This window comes from Elephantulus edwardii, unplaced genomic scaffold, assembly GCF_000299155.1.
Source record: "Elephantulus edwardii isolate Elephantulus edwardi_28Jun2011 unplaced genomic scaffold, EleEdw1.0 scaffold00118, whole genome shotgun sequence".
Taxonomy (NCBI): domain Eukaryota; kingdom Metazoa; phylum Chordata; class Mammalia; order Macroscelidea; family Macroscelididae; genus Elephantulus; species Elephantulus edwardii.
This window is the reverse complement of record NW_006399868.1, coordinates 5,637,641-5,660,059: the sequence shown is the minus strand read 5'-3', so window position 1 is coordinate 5,660,059 and position 22,419 is coordinate 5,637,641. Positions and strand designations below refer to the sequence as shown.

General features: G+C 44.3%; 1 protein-coding gene across 1 annotated transcript in view; it reads right to left on the bottom strand.

Moving 5' to 3' along the window:
• CDH7 (cadherin 7, type 2) overlaps positions 1-22,419 on the bottom strand; it is a 152,698-nt gene that overhangs the window by 79,418 nt on the left and 50,861 nt on the right. The window contains exon 2 of the mRNA XM_006892742.1: positions 2,778-3,072. Coding sequence (XP_006892804.1) covers positions 2,778-3,072 — 295 coding nt within the window. The remainder of the gene's footprint in view (positions 1-2,777; positions 3,073-22,419) is intronic.

Here is a 22,419-nt window from a genome sequence, read left to right as displayed (position 1 = left end):
AACTAGGTCAGTATTCTCATAGAATTGTTCCAATGCAGTTCATCAATTCCTAGATTTTCCTAGACATTCCAATTTAAATTTGGCAGTGATCTCTGCCTTCTTGTCCTAAGTTTCAGAGTCTTGAGTTGCTGTTCCTGTCAAGTTAAGTGGCAAGGGCAGGCCACACTCTGAAAGTCTATCTGATGTAGAGGTGTGACCACACCTCCTTGGTTAAAGCAAATGCATCCCCCTTACTTGCTCACCCCACTCTTCTAGCTCTTTCTGGGCTCTTTTCAAGATTGAGATCTCAGGGGATCCCAGGAAAAAATGTCCCCTCTTCCATTTAACACCAACTGAAATTGCGTCTCACTAAACCATGACCATGTGTAGGACACACAAGGAGCCTTGGTGACTCAGCAGTTAAGCACTAGAGGCTCTTCAACAGCAAGATAAGGCAGCTTGCTTTCATAACAGATACAGCCTTGGACACCATAAGGGCATTGTAGTTACAGAGATGTGATCAACTTACTCGATGTCAATGTGCTTGATTTTATCTCCTGGTTTTAAATGACACAGATAATCTACATCTTTCCAACACCACTACTCAGAACAGTTTTGAGTGCTGCCATGCTGGAACAGACTTGTATTGACCCTCTAGCAGGTTGTTAGAGGCTTAGCAGATGTGCCAAATTAATGAAGAGATGAATAAAATAATCATTATTAAAGCAAAAGGGTTAAACTGGGTGGCTCCTTGGAGGCAAGGATTCTGAGGCTCCGTCTAAGATATTTTGGACATGTTGTAAGGAGGGAGGGGACCGGTCCTTGGAGAGGGACATCATGCTTGGGAGGGTGGAGGGACAGTGCAGGAGGGGAAGACCCTCTATGAGGTGGATTGTTTCAGTGACTGGGATAATCAGGATGGGAGTGTCAGAGACAGTGCAATTGGCACAGGACAGAGCAGAGTTTAGGGTCGCTATGAGTTGCAAGCAACTCGACGGCACATAACAACAACAACAACAAGGCAAAATAAATCACCTTGGCAAAATAGCTGTACTGTTAACATATAAGCTAAATTATTATTTTAATAAAGGTCTTCCTACACTAAAAATAGCAAGAAATAAATATATAATTGAAATGATCATTTTAGTCTACCATTTAAAAAAAATCTTTATAAAATTCTCCATATTTATATTACCCACTGAATGAAGACTAGTCCAAAGCTAGCCAAATAAATGAATTTTAAAACAGAATCCATGTTATTTGACATAAATAAATACATAATAGACTAACCTGATGTGGTTTTCTTTTTCCACTTTGGAGCAACGTGAAAGACCACTGTACAATATAGACATTGTATTTTATAGACCACAAACGGGTTGTCAACTTTTGGGGGGGGGTTTTGGAAAGATTTAACATTGTAGTTTTTATTTTTTTAATAATTTTAATGAACCTTTATAGAGATTTTGGATTTCCATTCATTCACTGCTGCACTTCTCTTCCTGCCCAGCCCTCCCCCCCAGCACACCTCACCCCACCCCACCCCTCAGTTTGCTCCTCTCTTTGAAAAGTAAAAGAAACACTCCCTCCCTGGTACACAATTCCCCCACACCCCTCCCATTGCCCCAAGTACATTCCACTATGCAACCTTAATTGTGGACTCTTGTGATAACCATAATACCCTATCATACATCATTTTTAAATTATTCTCTCCCTCATCTGTTTCAGTGCAGTATTCACAATTGTGTCAACTTTTATTGTTAAAAACAAACTATAAATTTTGATGTATTTTTAAGTTTCTAGGATAAAATATTTAACATTTTCAATGGAGGTGTGTGGACAAATATTTGGTGGTTTGAACTCTTGCTATGAGCACACAGACAACACTGTTAGCCTGGCTGTCTTCAGGACACCTTGCTCACAGAATGTCAGAACCTGACTTCTAACCTGCTCAGAATGGCTCAACAATGGCAGATTAAACAAGCCTGGCACGCATGGTGCACTGCTATCAAATCTCTCGTGTCCAATTTTGACATGGTAGAAAGCAGCTAACAACGGCCTCCTCAAAGATGCCAGTTCATGTCCTCACTGTGAATGTGTCACCAGCCACCATCTTTGAGTGGGGCACTGCCCATTCCCTACACAGGTCATGCAAGGGATGATGTCTTTGTCTCCAGAGGTTGTGACTGAACCATTGTGAACAGGTGCAAAGCCCTGAGTAGAACAGTATTCCATTACCTCAATGTCAGTGGAATAATTTTTCAAAGTTTATCCCAGAGGTCACAGGGCTGCATCTGCAAGGATTTTAGGTTTTTAATTTCTTAGGAATAACTGCAGTCTTTTATTATTATTATTATTATTATTATTATTCTTTATTTTCAACAGTTAAAAGGAAACTAAAAACCTATGTTCTTAAAGACATTCCAATGTGGCTTTCATAGGAAAGTGCCTAAACCTCCAGATAAATAAGACAATGTACTCAACTAATGGGATTTGGATATCAAAAAGCTCACCCTACTGATGTGCGGTAAGACGATGTGTGTATGGTAGTGTGGCTCATAGAGTGTTGTGCTGTCAGCTCAAAGGTTTGAATCTACCAGCAGCTCGAAGGAAGAAAGACGGGCCATCTCCTCCTGCTCTCTTTACAGATGTGGACGCCCAGTGGTGGATCAGCTAGTGTTGTTTAGAGTTGGTGGCAATGAGAATGAAATGAACAAAATGGGAACATGTGGCTTCACTCAGTATTGACAATGTCTTAAGGGCAAACTACTCATACGCCAACGCTCCCTGGACATACTCACCCACAGGAGACATCTCGGGGACCCCAGCCGTGTACGGCCCATCCAGAAACTTGGGCTCGTTGTCGTTGATGTCCTGGATCTTGATGACAAACTCTGACTCGGGCTCCACGGGCTTGTTGGTGAGCCGGTCCAGGGCCTGGGCGCGCAGCGTGTAGTAGGCCTGCTCCTCGCGGTCCAGCCTCTTGGTGGCGTGGATGTCCCCAGTGTTCTCATCGATAATGAAAATGGAACTGGCCCCTTCTCCTGACAGGATGTATTTGATGGACCCATCGCCTTTATCAACATCAGAGTGCAGCTGGTGAAAAATTCACGTGAGATGAGATTAACTTACAAGTGAGTCACCGATGGGGAGATATGTAAAAATAATTGTTATGTCAGGCAGCAGGACACGCAATTTTATTGTTCTTTGAAAGATAAGCTGGGAGCTTATCGTGCAGAGAAGAAAAGCTATTAGAATGTGTCAGCTTGCACTTGCGAGCGAGACAATTTCATTTCTTCCTGTAAACAGACTCATTTCCAAAAGTTATTTTTTTTTTATCATCCCCAAAGTTAGCAACTTGCTGGAGTGTTATTTCTGATGCCGTCTGTCTTGGCAAATCTTAGCCATCTTCCTTGAACACGGCAGGCGTTCAGTAAACATGTCTAATTGGTTCATTGGATCTTATGCCAAGCAGAGGGACCCGCTAGAGAACGTTAGTAAATTTAGATCTAATGTTTCATTTAGTGTTCTTAGAATTCCCTGCATTCTGTGAGGGGGGCTCTCTCCCACCGCATCTCACTCCTGTGCCATTAAAAGGAGGGGTAGCCGGTCACTAAATAAGTCTCTGAATGCTGTTCTGTGTTTTAAAATTCACAGCTTAAAATAAAAAAAAGAAAATGGACTGTGCTCTCTGGGGAAGGAATTTTAAATCAATATGTGCCTGAGACTTCAGCGCACACACCTTTGCTGAAATACCAAGAAGCGCATTAGATTTGCATGATTAAGCCAGGCATCTGCACAGGGCAGCACCTCCTCATTTGCATTTTTCTTTCTGGACCTGTCCCCACTGCATGTCACAACACTGTGCTGAACAGAGGGACCTGAGGAAACTCAGAAATAATCACACATTTTCCTGAACTTCGTGACCTGAGCAATGCGTTCACTCCATCTGTCATTCCAACCTTATCCCCCCCAAACTGTACCAAGCTAGAACTCAATTCAGATGGAGACTAGCACCCCATTTACCAGAAAAGGGGATTTCCATTGCCTGTAGAATTAGGATTGCCTCTTTTGAAAGAAAACACACTGAAAATAGAAAATATGGAAAACTACGAAATACGGACCCCTGGTAGCTTTTGGGCAGGAGTTGTGCCTCCAATCCAGAGTCAGGTGGTTCTAATGCACCAGCTGCTGGGTGGGACTAAGATGAGTAATCTCCCATGTGATTTACAGTCTGAAAATCCACTGCACAGTCAACTCTGAGTCGGTCCCAAGTTGACAACAATAAGTTTTGACTTAGGAAATGAATGTTGTCGTGTGCCGTTGACTCAGATGACCATGGGTTTTTAGAGGCAGTAAATCACATGAAAAAATTTCCCATCCTTCTCCCATATGGCAGCTGGTGGATTCGAACTGTGTGCCTTTGGGATATGGCACAGCTTCTGACCAGCAGTCCATGAGATTGTGCCCACTATTGTTCTCCACTCTTAGGGAGGGGTTGAAGATGTGGCTTTTCGCACCATTAATTTCTAGAATAGATTCCTCAACTGCACTGGAATAACTGAATTCCTGTTCTGCTTCAAAGTATTCACGTGCTTTACTCTTCTATCTCTGAGGTTTTCAGTTAGACATAAATGATAAAAAGTTTGCCTTTGTGGTACTGGGTCTGTATGAAAAGAGCTCAATACGGAGTGAGCTCGAAGGTGTAGCTTCTCATTTATCCAGCACCTGGAGAAGGAGGCATGCTCCTGAGATACTGTGAGTTCTCTAATTTCCTTTCATTTGAGTCATTATTACATAGATGCGATTGTTGTTTGGAGCTGCGCAGTCCATTTTCCACCACAGGGACCCCAGTGATAAAGCAGGACTGTCAGACTAAAGCAGTTTTTCCAGTGACAATCATTCAGGGAGCAGACAGTCAGGTGTTCCTTCTAGTGAGAAGCGGGGAACATTAACACTTTAGGTTTTGGTTAAGAAGCCCAGTAGTGCTAAGAGGTGAAGTGATGGGCTCTTAGCAGAAAGGTCAGTAAATCGGAAGGCTGCTCTGTGTGAGACAGATGAAATACTCTGCCCCTGGTGTGACTGACGTCCTCGGAGACCCAACGGCAGGCCACTGGGGTCAGAACAGACATACCAACAACGAATTTTAACAATCAAGTGCTTAACTATCGTGCCACCAGAGCACTTTACCAAATACCCCTCCCTCCAGTTGCAGAAGGAAGAAAGCTGATGATGTTGAGAGGTTGAGTTACTGGGATCATGTGGGTGTCAGGTACTGTCTCTAGCGTCCTCTGCAGTCTAACTTCAATATTCACCGCTGCCTCGTTAGCTCCACTGACAGAGGGGGCAAGAAAAGCCTCAGGGCACATGACCAGCCGTCAGGGCAGTGTCAGGACCCCAGGAGGGCTGCAGACATGGAGGCCAGTCTCTGCTCTGCCCCTGAGCCTGTAGCTGGGTGTGTGTGTGTGTGATGTGCTGGTGTGTGTGTGTGTGAGAGAGAGATGTGCTGACAGGCATGTCATCAAGCTTTGTCACCCTTAGCATCACCTGTCCCCATGGCAGTTCAGGGCAGGGACACCATTCTCCATGTCTGGGTGGTTGCAGGACCTTGTGGATATGCCAAAACCCAGAGAACTGGGCAGTACAAAGACGGAACCCTGATGCCATCTGGCGACTTGGCTTTCCTTAATGGTAACATGACAATAACGTCTTGGAAATGGTCTCAAATGTCCCCCACAAGTGCATAGTGTCAGGATGTGTGCAGGGGACGGGCTATATGGACTGTCCATGCTCTCAGCTCCGTCCTCTTTTATACCCAAGAGCGTTCTCCAAATAAACCTGTGAATTTGCCCCTATAAATAATTACACTCAAATTTCAATGTGCACAGTGTTCAATGTTACTGGAGCACACACACACGCATGCAGGACTGTGCACGAAGCTAGTGCAAAATGACATTTGGGGAAAGTAGGTATATGAAACTGATCCCTAACTGCACCCCCAAACCTACAAGACACTCAGTGTTCGGTGGTGATTTTCACTAAGCGATTTAGTAACTTCCTTTCAAGGCCTAACAACAAACTGTCCACTTCACTCAACACAGCTCAGGCAAGAGTGAGGTCTGAGACAAACACAGAGGATGGCTGAAATTCATCTAGATCTGAACCGCCATGTATTCAAGAACTCCGTCCTCCTCCACTTCACATGCCCCCGTCCCGTCCTCATGAGTGTTTTCATGGGGTCACCTGGTGCTAACTTGTCTCCACACCTCTGTTAGCAGAGCTGTGCCCAGAAAGACATGCAGGTAACATTGGTACCCGGTCAACCAAAATCGAAATGGACGCCTCACTTGAGAATCAGGTCTTATGATTCATTTCAATAATTCCTGTCACCTGGGGGCTCACTGCTGTTTGTTAGTGCTCTCCAGTCAGGTGCAACTTATAATAACGCTACAAACAACAGATCCGAACCCAGTCCTTTCCTGTGCCGTCCTCATAATCTCTGACCTCCTCGAGCCCACTGCTGCAGTCACGGTGTCAATCCACCCGGCCTGGGCTTCCCTCTCCGTAGCCCTCCACCCACCTTTCCAAGCATGAGGTCCTTCTAGGATTGGTCTTTCCTAGCAACATGTCCAAAGTATGTGAGGCAAAGCTTCACCGTGCTTGCCTCTAACGGGCACTGTGGCTGCACCTCCTCCAGGATCCGTCTGTCTATTCTTCTGACAACCCATGGCACGTTCAGTACCCTTCTCCAACACCACAGGTTAAAGGCATCCATTTTTTCTTCATCTTTGTTCACTGTCTGCCTCTCAGCAGTCTAGCAAGTGATTGACAAGACCATGTTCGGAATCAAGCATACCTCGACTCTCCTCATCATTGCTACTCAGTAACTGGGCGAGGTCCCTGACAACATGATTGATGCAGGCAGAAGCCACCCAACTGGTGGCTCAAGCAGTAAGAAATTACGCTGGTGACACAAAAGTATATGGTTCGGGGGGAGGGCTGGGCAGGGAGAAAAGTGCAACAATGAATGAATGGAAATCCAAAGTCTCTGTAAATTTTCATTAAAATTAATAAAAAAATGATTAAAAAATAAAAAATGTAAACATTTTTTAAAAAAGTATGTGGTTCAAATCCATCAGCTGCTTTGCAGGAGAAAGATGGACGATTTATTGCCTCTGAAAAATCTGCTGGAAGGTCAGCTGTAGTTTGGTTCCAACTCTACAGTTACACAGCACCAAAAATTCCCGTCAACAGACTCTTATCTTTGTTATGTAAGGACACAGTGTCAATATGATAATATTAATTAACTGTGATAATCCAGGTACTTGAAAAAAGGATCAACTACTATTGAGCATATCAATTCCCAAAGACCAAAGCTGGCACCGTCTTTCAGGTGAATTTCAAGTCAGTATGTGAAACATATCAACAGCCTCTGGTGCTGTGTGTTCTACGACGATGATGCTGGAGGTCCTAGCGCTGAGTGTAAGGGTGAAGAGATCACACTGCTGGTGTCACAGACACTCGACGCTCATTCATCCTCAGACACATGAAACTTACCCTCCTCCTCAGCCCAGTAACATCCTCCCAGCTGGGACCATCACTAAGCTTGTAATCACTGCCAAAATTCCCAAGCAGAAAATTGCTTTGAGTCTAAGCTCGGTATCCTTGCAAGGTTACTGCAGGCACCTGTGGTTGAAAGTGAATGACCAGCTTTGAAATGTCAGGATGGATACATGCTATCAGAGGCCTCCAGACAGTTAATCGGTGAGGCCAGGGGTACTATGCTAATCTAAACTGGTGGAGTGAAACCCACGCTGTTCATCAACAGCTGCTCCTCCTCACCTCACCCAGCAAAGCAGGAAACGTTGCAGGTGTAGAACTATCAGGTGCCACTGCTGATACACATATGCAAACACAGTGAGTGTGCACGTGGACACACACACACATGCTTTGTGACTTAACATAATGGAAACATGCTCCTCTACAAAGAGGAAAAATAGGAAGAGGGAAAATAAATAAAACAATGCTCCAGTCACTCAATAGAATAAACAAACAAGAAATGAAAATACAGTAACTAAAATCAACAGTGTGTACTCTATTCAGGGTACCGGAGAACACAACATGCTAGGCCTACTTCACTTGCAAAGAGCTCAGTACAAGTAACTGTGATTACTCAAAAATCAACACGGAGATGCCTGGATTCGTCAATCCCTAAACAGAATATGTCTAGAGACACAGGAGATGTAGATCCTGTTGTTGTTTTGTGCTGTCCAATTGGAACCGATCCACAAGTGAGCCTGCAGTGGGTTTTTAGAAGCTGTAAATCACATGAGAGGAGATTTTCCATCTTCCTCCCTTTGACACTGGTGGATTGGCACTAAGAGGTCCTTATTTCAGCACTGGATAAAATAATCAGTCAACACGTCAACTCGGACTCTGTTCTGATTCTGAACTCCGGCTGGAAATCTGTATAAGCAGAGATTGTCCATCATCTTCGTTTCTTGAAGCACCTGGTGGATTTGAACTGCTGACCTTTGGGTTAGCAGTGTAACATATACCATCCACCCAATCACTTTACAGGTGCCAACTCCAAATTATCAGCTTTTGCTTAATCATCCATTACACCTTCCTCGTCCTCCTTTGATGCAGGTGCCTCCTGGACATCTGTCAAATTATCCAAACCCAGTTCCAAATCTTCACACCAATTACCGGGTCTGTATCAAAACTCCCACTCACCGTCCAGGCTGTCCAAACACTGTTGCTATTCACTGCCACCCACTCCACTCTGCCACACACCCTTCCTGTGTACACAACACAACCGTTCTGCAAGGGCTTCAAGCCTGTGACCATCAGAAGCAGAGCACCAGGCCTGTCTTCTAAGGTGTCTGTAGTTTGGTTAGCAGTCTGTTAGTTGTTCTATTACTTACTGGAAATCACCTCCCCAAAATGCACTTTAGGTCACAGCCCGCATCACACATGGAAGTCTTCCCCATGGCAGATGGGTCTAACTTCAGTTCTGAGTGCGGGGCTCAGCCTGGCTCCTCGCTCCCTCACTGTCTTCCTCTCTCAGTGCACCTTGTGCCACCCTAACCCTTCCACCACCAGAGAACAGCCAGTGTTTCTGTACCCGCATTGTACGCCCTTGTTCATCTTCCCAGCGACTCAGCAGCTCACCTCCTGTGGATTCCCTCTCATCAAAGTCTGACGAGGTTTCTTCATTCTGCTTATCTGAGGACACTGCTTTTTGCTTGATACTTTAAACTAGTTTGGAAATTGTCACCTCCCAAGCCTCTTCTTATGTATACACTTCTGACAGGCTGGTTAGGCCTTTTGGAATTCTAGTTTTATCACTGCCGTCCACATTCTCAGTGAACAGTGTGCCGCAGTAAATTTAAATTCCCTTTGGTAAAACAATAGTGCACGTTTTACTTCAATGCATACCCTTTAAAATTTTAATAGCATGAGAAAAATCAAAACAAAACCAAACCACAGCACCTCTTGTTTGTTCTCACTTTTCCCTGGAGTGGCCGGCACAGCACTCACACACAGGCTTCTCTTGGTTCGCAAGCACTGCATATAGTGCATATTGAAGGGCTCAGACATCCCCGTATCCAGCCAATTTATGGAAAAGGGCCACTTTTCCAATAGCACCTGCTCCTTGTCTGTCCCCATGCCTTTCTGGTCACTTTTACACTTTAAACTTTCCCGTCATGCTACTGCCCACTGCACCGATTACCAAACTCAAAGCCAAGCATGCAATGTCCATGGAGTTGATTCTTGACTCACAGAGACCCCACCCCCACCCCAGTGGGTCTGTGAGGCTATAAATCTTTCTAGAAGGAGACCACTTGTCTTTTTCTTGCAGAGTGGCGTGGGGATTTGAACTACAGCTGTTTCTGTTAGCTGCCCAAATAAAACGCACGTACTGTCAAAACCTCACTGCCAGCCAGAAGACCATGGCTCTGCAGGACTGCCCTGCCTGCCGCTGGTGCATCTGAACTGCTGGGCACACTCGGCCTCTTGGTTAGAGGAGTGATACACTGCAGCCTGCACCATCAGAGCTCCTGAGAGACTACACACACCGTAAAAGAAACTTCTACATTCACTGGGAAAGCAAGTCATTCATGCGACCCACTTTACTGTGACAGCCACTTAACGGCAGTGGTCTGGAACAGAACCCACACTCCCTCCAAGGTCAGCCTGCACGCCGAGCATTTCTCTGTGCCCACGATCACAAGGAGAAGTTATTTTGAGCTTGCACCCTTTCACATATGTGTTTCCCATCACATGAACCTTTTTATCGGTAGATGATGTTGTTGTCGAGTGCCAGTGAGTCAGGACCAACCCATAGCTGACTCTCCAGCAGGTTTTCAGAGAAACTTTAAGTGCATTTGAGGACACTGACCATCCTTCTCCTGCCAAGTGGCTAGTGGATTCGAACCACATGCTTTCAAAATTGCAGTGCTACTTGTTACCACTGGGATACGCTTTCTCATTTTCATAAAAGTCACTGGTTATGTGCCCAAGCACACAGAAACGCTGCTCAGAGGGTCTAAGAGACCTGTCATCAGATGGTACAATCTGTGTCTCTGATGGCTTTACCTTTTCACTCACCACCACGTTTTGGTTATTAAAGACTGTAGGAACGATGCAGTGCAGTTCTGAGGATATTCTTGTGTTTATTTAGTCGGCTGGGGTGCGAACACAACTACCTGGTCTAGCATTTTCTATCTACCAGCTTAAAGATCACCTGGTACTCAAATGAGCAGAGACTGAGCTGAAAATCAATCGCATCGATTGATCACCTCTTCTTCCCTCCATGTGCTTCTAGAACTCTGCTGGTGGATTGATCCAGCTGATGCTTTTATCTCCCCATCTTAGGCACCTCCTCTGCACAACAGAGATAAAAACGTCCACATGGTGACATCACCAAGCTCTGACGACCAGCACAAAAGCTGATGCAATGGGATGTGAATCAGTAAAAGGTACAGTTATAACGAGAGACCGTGCAGTTTGCCATTTTCACCTTCGACTTGCTAAATTTCCATGTCCCTACAAAACAAAAAGGATCTCTGGTGGCTTGGCTTAGTGGTGGGGAGTTTCACTGCCAACCCAAAGGCAAAGAGTTCAAATCCACAAGCTGCTCCCATGGAGAAAGACGGGCAATCTCCTCCTGTGCAATTCACAGTCTCTGAAAACCTGATGGGAGGTCAGCTACACATGGACTCTGACATGATTGCATGTAACAACAAAAAAAATAAACTACAAAGTACAAGAATTACAATCACAGGTTTAAGATGAATTTGGGGAAGAGATAATGCTTTTCATCAAAGCTTTAAGCAGCTCTGGTGTCACAGTGGGTTACACCTCAGCTTAAGTGAAAGGTCATACGTAATCTCTCCCCTGTATCTCTGAAAATACACCAGACAGCCAGCTACGAATCAGCTCCAATTTGACAGTAAGGAGCTGATTTGAACACGTACACCAGGGAGCTCTGGTGGTGCCATTCATGGGGAATTTGGTGCAAACTCAAAGGTGGCACCTCAGTGTCTTCGATGAGGAACGATGGGCAATCACCTCCTGTGAGATTCACTGTCTTTAAAAACTAGCTGGAGGACCAGCTCGGAACCATCCTTGAGGGCAGTAAGTGGAGTTCTGGTAAAGGACAATGAAAGGTCGACCTTCTTGGATCTTTTTCTTTCTCAGAAAGGCGCGGGTTAACTCCGTGTTGAGCAACATTCAGTTTCTAAACAGTATCACATTTATTTACTGAGAAACAAGATGGGATAACTTCAAAGAGATGGAGGAAGGAGCCACAATGTCTGACTCTCAGGTCTCTCTCCCCTTTTTACCGTGCTGCCTGATGACCACTGAATTACAGCCTCTTCACCCTCAGTGGGATCTGCTTCTGTGCCTGTACGCCCAGTCCTGAACAATGAGGGGCAATAAAACAAGGACTTTGGAAGAACTTCTTTAAATCTTAGCAAGTTACTTGGCTATGAATAGTGGACAAAAGAATTTTATGCATTTCTTAACAGGAAAAAAAATCTAGTTCCTTTCTGAAAATGGTGCACATTATTGCTAAAGTGCAGAGCATGCATAAAGCTTCACAAGTCAAACAAACAGCCTTCTGATTGAGGAGCCAAGTGACAGAGGCTCAGAAAAGTGAGCTCTGGGGCCTAGTGGCAACAAGCTGCACTGCAATCCCAAAGGCACATAGTTTGAGGCCACCAGTCACTCGGTGGGAGCAGAGTCAGCAATCTTCTCCCGTGTGATTCACTGCCTCTGAAAACGTGCTGGAGGGTCAGCTATGGGTCGGTTCCGACTCTACGGTACCCAAGAAACAGTAACAATCCTATACAACTACAGGTATGTAAGGAAACCCTCCGGCACTGCCGTCATCCTAACTCTGAACGACTGTTCCCAGGACAGGTCAAAAACTCTCAACAGCTTCAGAACAGCCCTGCCCTGAGTCAGATTGCCAGTGGTCTCCATTGAAGCAGAGGCCCCATTTCTTCATCTCTTCTCATTGTTAAGACCATGAAAACATCAACTCCTCAATTTCAGGACTCTCAATTGGTTCCTCACTCATATCCTGGCAAAAGCCAAACAATGGACCAGATGCAGATGGGGGGAAAAAAACCTCAGAGAGGAAATGCTGCTTTTTTTTTTTTTTTAGCAAGAGGTTCAAAATCAGGAAAGGATGTGTTAGGAATACATCCTGTCTCCATACCTTTTCAATCTTTATGCAGAACAGATCGTTCTGGAGGCTGGGCTTTATGAGAAGGAATGTGGCTTCAAATGTGGAGGAAGACTCATCACCAACCTGCACTATGTAGATGACACAATCTTGCTTGCCAAAACTGAGGAGGACCTGTAGTATTTGCTTCAGAACGTCAAAGACTTTTGTCTTCAATACAGAGTGAAGCTCAACATTGAGAAGAGAAAGATTCTCACCACAGGGCCAATAGGCAGCACCATGATAGAGGAGATTGATATTTTTAACAATTTCAGCTTGCTCAGCTTGACAATTGACATGCTGTCTGGGACCTCTCCACAGTCCTAAAGAGATGTCAGTCTAGAGATTCAAGAGTTTGCCTGACCCAGGCCATGGTCCTCACAGTTACTTGCTATGCTTCAGAGAGCTGGACAATGACTAAGGATGACAGAAGAAGAATCAATGCCTTTGATTTGTGGCGCTGGAAATGAGTATTAAGCATTCCATGGACCACCAAAAGAACAAACAGGTCTGTCTTGGAGAGGGTGAAACCAAGTTTCTCATTGGAGGCTAGGACTCTGAAGCTCTGTCTCACATACTTTAGGCACACGGCCAGGAGGGACTAGATCTTGGAGAGGAACATTATGATTGCAAGGGTGGAGGGACAGCACAGAATAGGATTCCAGATGAGATGGATTAACACAATAACTGGAGTGATGGAGGTAGGTGTGTCTGAGTCAGGGTAATGGGCTTGGGATAGGGCAGGGTTCAGAGCTACTGTACATAGGGTTGCTATGAGTCACATAACAATGGCACAAAACAACAATTCCCTTTTATCACTGCAATCTACTTCTATTTTCCCTTTTAAAGCACAGTCTATCCTATTTCTAATAGAACAGAAAACACATGCAATAAGAGATAAGAAGAGAACTCATGTAAACAAGCACCTCTATGGTCCAAGCACTGCGTACAGCCTGCCCACCTAATGGTCAGTGCTGATAGAGGAAGGAAAGGTTGAGAAACTTTACAGTCATTTTATAGAAACAGATGTTCTAACTACTAATTAATTGTGACATCTTTTGCAGTAATCCATAGGAATTTCTTACATGTCAAAGCATGTAACAAAAATTAAACATTGATTTTATTATTATCATTACTATCAGCAACCCATTGCTCTTGCTTTTACAAAAGTAACAGTAGATTGTCAAAAGAGTCAAACTTTTTTTTTAAAAGAAATAAGCACAGAAAAAAAGCAAAGACGAATAAGCCATGGATTTTACCACAGGCTGGTCGAAAGGCACTGGGCCCGAGGTTCTGACCCCAGATGCAAGGTCCTCGGACATGTGCAGGCAGACCTCTGCTTAGCGTTCTCTCTCTGTGCTATCATCAGGGAAGACCCTGAGGAGGCTGGAGCATTCTGGAGAGGCAGCCTCAAGGCTTGCACAGATGCCGTGTCCGTGGCATTTTGGAGAAGGCATTCACATTCACATTGCAGATGGCAAGAGCAGAATGTGTTTGCAAAGTATTTCCTGAAGTTTTCTATCTAACATTGCTTAGCGTGTTTGAAAACAGAAACAATGATAGCTAAAGCAATGAAAAGAAAGCATCCAGACTTCTAAAATCTTAAGATAAGACACTCTCTTATCTAGGTTACATTATGTTCTCATTCTGCTACAATTCTGCTTAAGCCCAAGGTCACCTGATGTCCATCAGTATGTGGACAAGAGATGCACAGAATGTCAAAGATAACAGGAAAGTTAGGAGGATGGACAAAGAGAGAGGGAGATAAAGGCTGCACAACACTCAATCTCATCAGTAAGATCCAGGTCAGAAGACTCTTGTGGTTAACTGTAAACCCACAGCAAGGATGTATTTGGAATTTGGCATGATGTTTAATAAGCTTTGTTCCAATTATCTTCATTTTCTATTTAGTGTTTCTCTATTAATTACATAGTGTGTTTCTCTAGTTTCCTTATATTCTGATGGCACAGTCTGTAGAGAGCTTGGATGGTAACCCAAACGCTGTGTGTCTCCGGTGGCTCAAATCCATCAGCAGGCCTGAGGCAGACAGTCTCCTCTCAGTATGATTTATAGCATCAGAAATCCAGTGGAGGGATGTGAGAGTCGGAATTGATCCCATGGCCCTCTGAGTTTGAGCAAAACCATAATATTCCTAGTTAAAAAATATTCCTTTATCTGTAACAAAAAGAGAAACATGACCAGACAAGGGGAATGTTATTTCAATCAAGAAAAAGAGAGCTCTGAGTCCATCCCCTGGTACCAGGTTCCCATACTGGGACATTCCTAGAACCAGGGAAGACACACAGAAAAAAACCAATCCCAGAGGCTGAACTCTGGATGTGGACTTAGAGTCTCATCCATTGTGAAAGAACAGACTTCTCTTTGGTAAAGTCACACACTTGGGGTTATGTATGCTCTAACAGCACTGAGAGATGGACGCAGAGAAGTGCAGTGAAAGAGAAGTCAAGGCTGACTGGGACTGAGACACAGTCCTCACAGGCTTACCATGGGGTGACCAGTGGGCAAGTCAGACCAGCTTAAGTTGTGACAAGAAGGGTATCACAAGAGGTAGACAATGAAAGGAAGGCTTTAATTTTCAGAAAGATCTTAAAGGAGTAACAGAACGAATTCCCTTCTGTGGGAATAACAGAGTCATACATTAAACCCAAAACCACACTGACCACTACCAAGGCAATTCTGGCCCAGCAAGCCTGTGGGACTGAGGAAAATGACTCCCACAGGGTTGCTAAGGCAGAATTTTTTTTTTTTTATGGAAGCAGATTGCTACATCTTTCTGTTATAGGGCAGCTAGTGGGTACCAACAAATCTTTTGGTTAGCAGCTAAATTCAGAAATGACTGAATTACTCTGATTTTCACAAAGGATCCATCCACTAGATGATTATCAAGGATAATTTCATGTAACAGGTAAAGAGAACGACAGCAGAAAAAAATCATAACCTATATTATGACAGCACAATGAAATAATTTTCAAAAGTGCAATTGTTGTCACCTGCTTTCAAGTCAGAACTGACTCACAGCTAATCCCCAGCAGCTTTATAGGGGCTATAAATCTCACAGATGGAGAGAGCTTGTCTTTCTCCTTCCAAACAACTGGTGCTTTGGAACCACCTACCTTTGGTTGGCAGTGTGACTCCTTAACCAGGTCACGATAGCTCCAAAAGGTGAAGAGACCATGGAATAAGGGGGTGTATTAATACGGGGATGATCAGTAAAATGTCACTTAAGGAAGAGAAGACACAGGGAGGTGTACAATACAGACAACAGAGGAGACCATTAGGGCAGAGTCCTGTAATGCCCAGTATTAACGGACATCAGTCACAGCACACACACCAGCAGAGACGAGATAAAGGGGCCACATAGAGACCACGCACGGGTTTGTGAGAAGAGGCCACCACATGCCTGTTTGTGGATGAGGAAGCCCTGGCGGTGTAGTCATATCGAGTTGTGCTGCTAACCCAAGGCCGAGCATCTTGGTCAGTTTGAATCCACTAGTGACCCCAAGGAAGACTGGCAGGCAGCTTTCTCCCAATAAAATGCACAGTCTTAGAAAGGCAGCAGAGGTCCACCCAGAAGAGCCAGAACTGACTGCAGCAGAGAGCTGGGATCAGAAGGAAACATTTTCAATCTGGGCCATCTTTCCCCTCGGAATAATATCCATTAGACAGCATAATTTGAGACATTAAATAATGACTATAAATTCTTGAGGGCACATTAACAACAACATAATTAAAGTCTAGGAGTGTGGGTGGTTCAGTGGTTAGGAGTTCAATGAGCAGTCAGCTTGACTCCACTCTGCTCCCTCTGTAGGAGACAGATGTGTCAGCAGCTTCCGCAGAAACTGAAGCCTTGGAAACCCTACGGGGCAGCCTGTATGACAGAATGAGTCAGGACCAATTTGTCAGCAGTGGTTTCACTTAAGTTCTAGGTCACTTTAAAATTACTTACATTCTTATGAGGATGATAAAATTATTTTTCATTTTCGCCATAACTCATGTTTCAAGACGTGACTGGGGTAATGGGGGGTAGGTGCATTGGAGTCAGTGAGACTGACTCAGGATGGAGCAGGCTTCAGTGCTATTGTACGTTGGGTCACTATGAGTGGCAGGAGACTTTCAAGTAACTCCAAAAAGGTACAAAGGTAACCAAGGTAATATTAGGTGGGAGGGAGTATATTTTGGAGATGCAAAGTTACAAAATGTTATTTATATCAGCTACATTTTCTGTACAAAACAAGTTGACATGATGAAAACATAAGAATGCCAACAAAGTTTTAAACATTTCCTGGAGTCTAGAAGATCAACAAAGAACAATGTGTCTCCACTTTATAGAGTATTAACAATGTTCCCGATCAGTTAGTCTAAAAGGAGGCTTGAGTTGACACCATGGCTACATATAAGAGTAACCATGCCATTCTGTGCCTTTTTTTTTTTCCAGCAAAATGCATTTGTGTTTATTCAGAAACAATGTTCTTTTCACTTATTATATTGTAATGATTAAGAAGTCAGAAATGTAAAACAAACAGAAGAGAAAGTAGAAGGAGATGGATACTTAAACTCTAAATTAAGCCTCAGAAGTCATTAAAAAAATCCTGTAATCTACTCTAGTGAGCCTGGGGTATTTTTCCCAGATTTCAAGCCATGACATCTCAGGAACCAGGAGCTCACTCTTACTACTCTTTGAAGTATTATCAATATTATTTGCTGGGTAGTGCCACTGTGACCAAGAATCAAGCCAAAGACAATGGGGTGAATGGGGTGGGGTGGAGTGGGATGGGGTAGGGTGGGTTGGGTTGGGTTGGGTTGGACTGGGATGAGTTGAGTTCAGTTGGGTTGGGTTGGACTAGGATGGGTTGTGTTGGGTGAGTTGAGTTGAATTGGGTTGGGTTGGGTTGAGTTAGATTGGACTGGGATGAGTTGGGTTAAGTTGGATTTGACTGGGATGGGTTGGCTTGGGTTGAACTGGACAGGGATGGGTGGGTTGAGTTGGGTTGGGTTGGTCTGGGATGGATTGTGTTGGGGTTGGGTGGGTTGAGTTGGGTTGGGTTGGGTTTGTTTGGGTTGAGTTGGACTGCAATAAGTTGGCTTGGTTTGAGTTGGACTGGGATGGGTGGAGTGGATTGGGTTGGGTTGAGTTGGGTTGGGTTGGACTGGGATGGGTTGTGTTAGGGTTGGGTAGGTTGAGTTGGGTAGGGTTGGTTTGGGTTGAGTTGGACTGCAATAAGTTGACTTGGGTTGAGTTGACTGGGATGGGTGGGTTGGGTTGGGTTGGGTTGGGTTGAGGTGTGTTGGGTTGGGTTCGACTGGGATGGGTTGTGTTGGGGTTGGACAGGTTGAGTTGGGTTGAGTTGAGTTGGCTTGGGTTGGACTGGGATGGGTTGTGCTGGGTTGAGTTGGACTGGGATAGGTTGGGTTGAGTTGGGTTGGGTTGGACTGGGATGGGCTTTGTCGGGTTTGGGTTGGGATGGATTGAGTTGGACTGGGATGGGTTGGCTTTGGGCACCACAACTCATCCTTCACTTAAAAGAGAAATGTACCCAAAGTCACACAGCTCCCTGGAGCAGATAAATCCATAAGCTCGCTATCCTCAGGGTTGGAATAAGGCTACTAACGGCAAACCAGGGATAAGTGGACTTTTCCATTCCTTGAAGGATAATTCTTCTGCCAGGTTCACAAGCAATGGCTGGCCTCCTTCACTTCAGATTCTTAGAACCAAGGAAGCACCAGGCAATGATACAAGTCAGCATCCTGGTAGATGCGGCTGACCTTGACCATTAAGAGGTGATGGACTCCTGAAGCATAACAGGACCAAGAATGGGCAGCTAGATTTTCCATTTGGGCCACTGGGTGTCTCTCACTTATCTTTGTTCTATTTTAATGGTAACCCAACATGAGAAGGGCCTTGGCTTAAAATGTGGACTTGGAGATGAGAGAAGGAAATGACCATTTGTTGTAGTCTTGAGACACCATGCAGCTAGTCTGATAAAGTTTCCCAGGATTAATAAGAGAAAACTGCCTGCAGGATTTTCAGCAGCTCCATAAGCTGTTATAAGAAGGATGTGAACCTAGGTGGACAAAGGGGGATTCTAAGTCCAAACCATTCTCAGCAATGAAACAGGTGTATGTTGGCGGCAGACACCTAAATCCTTCTCGCAAGTGTCCTCCACTCAGGACAGTCACTGCTCAAAGGGCGGCCAATACTCAGAGATGGCCAATGTGAGGCTTATAAAGATTGATGAACTGAGGTCGGAGATGCCAGCCTTAAGATCAGAGGCATCATCATGTACGAATTACAAGCTGTAAATCACATAGGAGAGCTAACCTGGTTATAGGTACGATGACAAGCAGGTATGAAGGTTTTTATAGAGTGACAGCTTGTGGGAATGCACCCATTTTCCTAACATCACTTCATGTCTCCCGTTTCATAACATCTCAAGCCTTTTCATGCTCTTGCACATGTAAAACATGGCAGTAGAGTGAGACCATGACTGTGCCATGCACTGTTTTTGCTGTCCTGTGCCACTGAGTGCTAACTATGCAGGAAGTTTTCCGAGGTGGTAACTCACACGGGACAAGACTGTTCATCCTTCTCCTGTGGACAGCCGGTGGATTCAAACTGCGTATCTTCGCATTGGCAGTACACCTCCTTACCACATTAGGAAAAAAAAATGATTTTATTCCTTTTATTGAGACATACGCTTTACTGCATTCTTTTGGAGCTGAGCCCAAAATATCTTTGAAGCTTGCCTGGACCACATCCAGCCCCCACAGTCCCAGAAGCCTTGCTTCATACAGAAGTCACACAGTGGGTGAATCAGTGCCACAATTCAGAGAATCCATCCTAGGGTTTTCTCTGAGAAGGACAAAGGAACAAGGTGGCCAGGCAGAGGGAGCACATTCCTTCTCAGCTCCAGGGTGAGGGACACTATGTCCCCCGGAGCACACCTGGCTGTGGGCCCAGGCCCCCGATTTGCCAAAACTCCTCAGGCCACAGGAACATCCTTCCACAGACCTAAATGAACAAAGGCACACAGAGGGACAAAGAGAGATGCTCTTTCTCCTACTGATTCATTTGGGAAAGAAGAGAAATAGGTTCATTAACTAGACACAAAAGATGGAAAATAAGCATGTCTGTGGAACTCAAGCAATCATTTGCTGGATGGATGAACATTTTAAAATGTATACCTCAAAAAAATACCTGGCATATCAAAGTTATCAAACAAAATGTCCATGAGTTATAATATTCAAAACCAGCAGGATTTGAAAAACTATATTCAAATAAAAAATACATTAATATTATTTAAAATAGCTTACATATAATCACAAAGAATATTGTGATGTTGTTGTGTATTACTGAGTCAGAATGGACTCACAGCTGATCCTATAGTGAGTTTTCAGAGGCTTTAAATCCCACAGGAGCAGAGGGTCCATTTTTTTCCCCTTGGAGAAGCTGGTGTGTTCAAACCATGGTCCTTAGGGTTTGTAGTTCAACTCCTTACCAGTAGGCCACAAGAGCTATAGTAAATATGCTTTATGGTACAAGCACTGCTGTACAGTGGATTCTGACACATGGAGGCCTCCACTGGTTTCTGAGACTGTGAAGCTTCACAGGAGGTGAGTGTCACTCTCTCCCTCAGAGTGGCAAGTGGATTAGAACCATGGATCTTCAGAGGTAAGAAGGCAACATGATGTGCCGTGTGCCATCAGTGTTTCTTTCAATAAACATTTATCAGGTGCTTCTGAGCTGACAACCCATGTTGTTGTGTGCAATCAAGTTGGAAGAGCCACAGCTGACCCTCCGGCAGGTGTTTAGCAAAATTAATCGCAGACTGCCCATCCTTCTCCCATGGAGCAGCTGGTGGACTCGAACTGAGTGCCTTCGGGATTGAAGTGCAATCTTGCCACTAGGCCACCAGTACTCCCTTGAAGAGATCTGCGCTGACCTCAATCCTGTGACATCTTCACCATCTCTGCTGTGCTTAAACCACTGGGCAGTGACTCGATCAATCTGTCTCCTGGAGGACTCTTTCAGGGATCTAAGTGTGGTATCTTCTTCCAAGGACTAACCCCTCTTGTCCAAAAGATGTGAGACAAAGTTGCACAGTTCTTGCTTCGAAGAAGCACTCCAATTGAGCTTCTACTTAGAGTTTTTTTCTCTTCACAGTCTGTGAGATATTATTAATAACTCTTCCTCTACATCACAATTTAAAAGATCAATTCGGAGCTCTGGTGGCCTAGTGGCAAGAAGCTGCACTGCAATCCCAGAGGAACACGGTTCGAATCCACCAGACGCTCTGCCGGAGAAGGAGGCGCAATATCCTCCTGTACCAGTCAGATCTGATTTGATGGTACACGTACACAAAATTAAAAAACAAACAAAAAAAAAAAAGATCAATTCATCTGTTTTCCTTGTCCATTGTGCAACTTCCGCATGTATATGAAGCAGTTGGAAATATTATGACTTGGACTAGGTGCAGCTTAGGCGTCTAACGGACATCCTTGCTCCCCACCACCCTCTAAAGAGAGTCCAGACAACAGATTCCTTCAATACAAGATGCCTTTTAAGATCTGGTCTGCTGCTACGTGGGGGTTGTTTGTAGATATGAGAAAAATAAAAGTTGTGATACCTTTAGTCTTTTCTCCTTTTATGATGTTGTTCCCTTTTAATCCAGCCATGAACACTGTGTTTTCTTGCTGTTGACTCAGCCCACACAGAAGGCTGCTTTTGATCATGTTAGAGCCAATGATGGAGTAATTCTCCACCCAGAATGACTCCAGACGGAAGGTCTAGCAAGCCACTTCAGAGACATCACAGTTTACAAACCCTTATACAACACACTTCTCCTCTTGATACATTAAAGATAAGCATGAGTGAGACTGACTTTAATAACTGAGTTGGAATGAACTCCAATAGTTAAGTTGAAATTGAATAGGTGAACTGGAGTTACCTCCACAAGTGGTTCAGATCCTCATTTTTACAAGCTAGTTCTCATTTGAAGAAATATTATCTCTTACAAAAATAGGGATTTCTAAGTAATAATTAGCTTAGCCGTTGGCATGCCAAGTCTCTGCACGAAACATGAAATTCTCTCCCTACCATAGAGCATTTATGAGGTGTCAGACAATGGCCTGGCTCAGGCGACCTAAGAAGAACAAAGATGTGTTTTCTTTGCAAAAGAAAAAATGTCATTCGGGAATAAGTGAGGAGCCAAAGTGTCCCTCAGTCTCTTAACATCTGACCCCTGCAACCACAACGCCACCCACGTGCTCTTTCCTACATACTAATAACCCTGATCCCAGTGTTTCATGAAAACAAATAAAATATCCCTGAACAAATATAATGAAAGCAGTAAATTTAGTGGAAATAAAAGAGTGAGGCAGAAGAGGCAGACGGCAACCATAACAGAACAACATGGGTAAACAGTCCGACCTTGGGTGGGGTATGACCATTAAGGACCAACTTGCGTGTGTAAATCAATTTTTACTAATAGCGAATTGATGACTTAGTTGTGAAAATTTTCTTTCAGCTTTTTAAGTGAGGGCTATCACGTTTAACTGACGCTCTGTCGCGTTTTTGAGAACCTAACTTGAGAACCTAACTGGTTCTCTCTTTTCTTGACCATAAACAGACTTCCTTGTCACAAAGTCGATTCCAAATCAGTGATTCTCAGACCGAGGGGAACTGC